The following is a 3,262-nucleotide window of genomic DNA, read 5'->3' as shown; positions in this document are numbered from 1 at the left end:
TAAATCATCCAACGTGTTTAAATCATCCAACGTGTTTAAATCATCCAGCGCTCATCAGTCAGCTTCATCGGCTTCTTGGAGAGCATCAGAGGCCTTACTTGACCTTAAGCACCAACACCTGAGGCCACTTTAAAAATGTCTGACAGTCACAAGCAAAACAGAAGTCCCACTGCACCTGAACGCACCACGAAAATCAGAGTACAAAACAGCCTCTGCTGTTAAGGGACGTGCCTATCTCTCGACCTGTCTGTGTGTGTGTGTGTGGACAGGTGCTGACTCATTTCGTTCGTGTGTGTGCTTGCAGACGTGCCAAGCTACGCCTCTACTTGGAGCAGTTGAAGAAGTTGGTGCCTTTGGGTCCAGACAGCACAAGACACACCACCCTGAGCTTGCTGAAAAGGGCCAAAATGCACATTAAGGTACTAAAAAACACACAAGCACATCAGGAAAACAGTTCCTGTTGTTGCTCCTGATCTTAGTCATTTGACAACAGTTCCTGTTTAACCTCACCTAAACGTGCTGCTTTTATCAAAGCAAGCTCACTTTTAACTGTTCCTTTAAAACAAAGCTATCACCACAGGCTGAACGATGAAACGATGAGGTCTTATCACGTTACAGTTCTGACTCAAAACAAATCAATTGTAGATTTTTTTTAAGACTTTCATTTTCTAATCTTTGCATCAGACTTTGAATAAAAGTGAACCCTAGAAGAAAGACATCTGTGAATGGGTGAACCTGCAGAGGGTTGTGTGGCTGCGCTGTAGATGAGAAGATAGTTTTGTTCATTTAGAGATAAACCTCGTTTCAGTTCAGACACAAAGGTCCGTCAAAGACGAGGAGTTCAGTGGTGACTCGCTGGAAAACCTTTATTTCGTGCACGAAATAGAGGAGGCAACCTGAGCCCAGTTCAGATGGTGCCGTGTGACGCAGCTGTTTACAGGCAGCAACAACACTGTGGTTGCTGGAAAATCCAGCCGTCGAGCGTTTTAACCCTTCACTTCCTGTTTACAGCACACGTCCTCTCTGATCAGATGGTGCACGTCGATTCTCGTATCACAGCAGGCCTCGCTTTGCACCACCGAAAACTGTGATGCAAATAGGTACACAATATAAGCCCTGCTTCAACCGGAGCCAAATCCTCAGTTTGTGTTTTTATTTTTAGTTCTTGACCCGGAGTCTCATACAGCGGCTGCATTCAGAAAATACTGTCATTTGTTAGAGTTGAACTTGTTCTTCTGTGTCATCGGCAGAGATCTAACTGCATTAACCTGGTTTTAAACTTGACAGAGTTTTCCTACCTTAAACCTTGAGGACAACACAAGTTGCACAAAACAAGAATCTAAATGTCTGTGAAACAAAAACATCTGTTTCTGCTAATGTTTTGTTTAGACAAAATACCCAGAATTGGGGGAATGCTTGTCACCCGCTGCCTTTCGTGCCAGAGTTTAAGATGAAACGGTGACGTTAAAGTTGTTTTGGTCCATCCCTGAAGTCCTAAAGTGGACGTCGTGGCTCATCTTTTGGTGGTGTGTTGTTTGTGTGCAGAAGCTGGAGGAGCAGGACATGAAGGCTTTAACCATGAAGGAGCAGCTTCAGAGGGAGCACCGCTACCTCAAACGTCGCCTGGAGCAGCTCTCCGTGTCGGGATCCATGGAGCGCATCCGCACCGACAGCATGGGCTCCACCATCTCCACGGACTCAGAGCAAGGTCAGACCGGCCTCAAACACTAGACCAGGGCTGTTCAACTAAACTGCTCAGGGGCCACAGTTACTGAAAGCCAAGAGCTCAGGGGCCGGACATCCACAGTTACTGTCATTTACTTTGTTTTATGGTTTAAAATCTATTTTTATTTAAAAATGAACCCATTGGTGGACCCAACTGAGTTCATTGGTGGGCCTGATTTGGCCCCCGGGCCACCAGTTGAATAGTCCTGCACTAGACTGTCTGAAATTCTGCTGACACGGCTCATCTTCTCATCTGCGTCTTATTCAGTGTTGTTAGTATCTTACCTGTTTCAGATGACCTTTTAGTGCGTGCAGGAATTTAAAAGCTTTAGCTTCAGCTGGAAGGAGACGAAGACGTGTGACGCACACTGACTGTCGTCTTAGCGGTTTAGCGTTAGTGAAGCTAACTTTTTGGTTGGCTGTGTTCACCGCTGGTAGGTTCATAACCTTCGTATGAACCCCCGTTTGGAAGATGTGAACAAACTGACATGCAGCAGCTGACACCCACCTGAGTCCTGTAGCCGTTCTGACTCCAAGCAGTAGTGTGCTCAGACGATTAGCCGCGGCCTCTTCCGCAGGCTGCTGCCCTGAGTCAAAGGTTAACGCCTCAGATTAGAGATAAACTGCTCTGGAGCTCCTTTGCAGCTGCTGACGGTGGGAGAGTTCATGTGTCGCGTGTCAGCGGCACAGTGATCTGAGGTCAGAGCGGTGCTTTAGTATGCAAACCCTGGCGAATCTCTCGAGGCGTCGCTCGTTGGATGGTGGAGCAGGTGTGCAGAGATAAGACAGCTGTCAGCGCTGGAGCTTCACACAGCTCTCCTTTGATCGTGTGTGTGTGGGGGGGGGGGGGGCGACTTGTGTCTTCTGTTGTGGTCACGCCACGTGGTGCACGAACTCGTCCCCCCCACATTTGATGTTTCTGAGTGGTTCCTCTGCAAACATTAGGCCACGCTGTGTGAACCTGGAGAGGAGTGTAGTTGTCCCAGAGTTCCCTGAACCTTTGGCCCACTGTCATACATCTAACCCTGGCTGAGGGGAACGCCTGCAGCTGAGAGTCCTGTGAGAGCACCAACTTCAGCTTGTTCCCTTCAGAGAGTCACACTTTCTTTGTCATTCGCATCTCATGTGGTACATGTGGTGGAATGAGATTATGTACTCAGGGTCCCAGTTACATCCAGCAATAAAATGTAAAAGAAAAACGTTAAGATGGAAGATATGAACTAAGAAATACATCAACTAAAAATACACTAAGCACTAATATAAAAACAATCAAAACAACACGCCGAAACAGCAGCACTTCAAAATTAAAAGTTGCCTAAATCCAGGTTCAGAGACCGTGTGGGACATGTGGGTGGAAACAAATCTTCTCGCCCCGTCTTTGTTCCGTATATAACTCTACATGTTGTGTTTGTGCAGAGGTGGACATCGAGGGCATGGAGTTCACTCCCGGCGAGGTGGACAGCGTAGACTGCATCAGCGACGGAGAGGAGGAGGACGACGAAGACGAGGAGGACCACTACAGCCTCCAGAGCAGCTC

General features: G+C 47.5%; 1 protein-coding gene across 1 annotated transcript in view; it reads left to right on the top strand.

The window, feature by feature from the left end:
• mxd4 (MAX dimerization protein 4) overlaps positions 1–3,262 on the top strand; it is a gene marked incomplete in the record, with an annotated part of 27,665 nt that overhangs the window by 23,514 nt on the left and 889 nt on the right. The window contains 3 exon segments of the mRNA XM_037674884.1: positions 305–419; positions 1,546–1,708; positions 3,142–3,262. Coding sequence (XP_037530812.1) covers positions 305–419; positions 1,546–1,708; positions 3,142–3,262 — 399 coding nt within the window.

The sequence above is a fragment of the Nematolebias whitei genome, chromosome 3, assembly GCF_014905685.2.
Source record: "Nematolebias whitei isolate Nwh7 chromosome 3, NemWhi1, whole genome shotgun sequence".
In the NCBI taxonomy this organism is placed as follows: Eukaryota; Metazoa; Chordata; class Actinopteri; order Cyprinodontiformes; family Rivulidae; genus Nematolebias; species Nematolebias whitei.
This window is presented reverse-complemented; position numbering and strand designations above follow the sequence as displayed.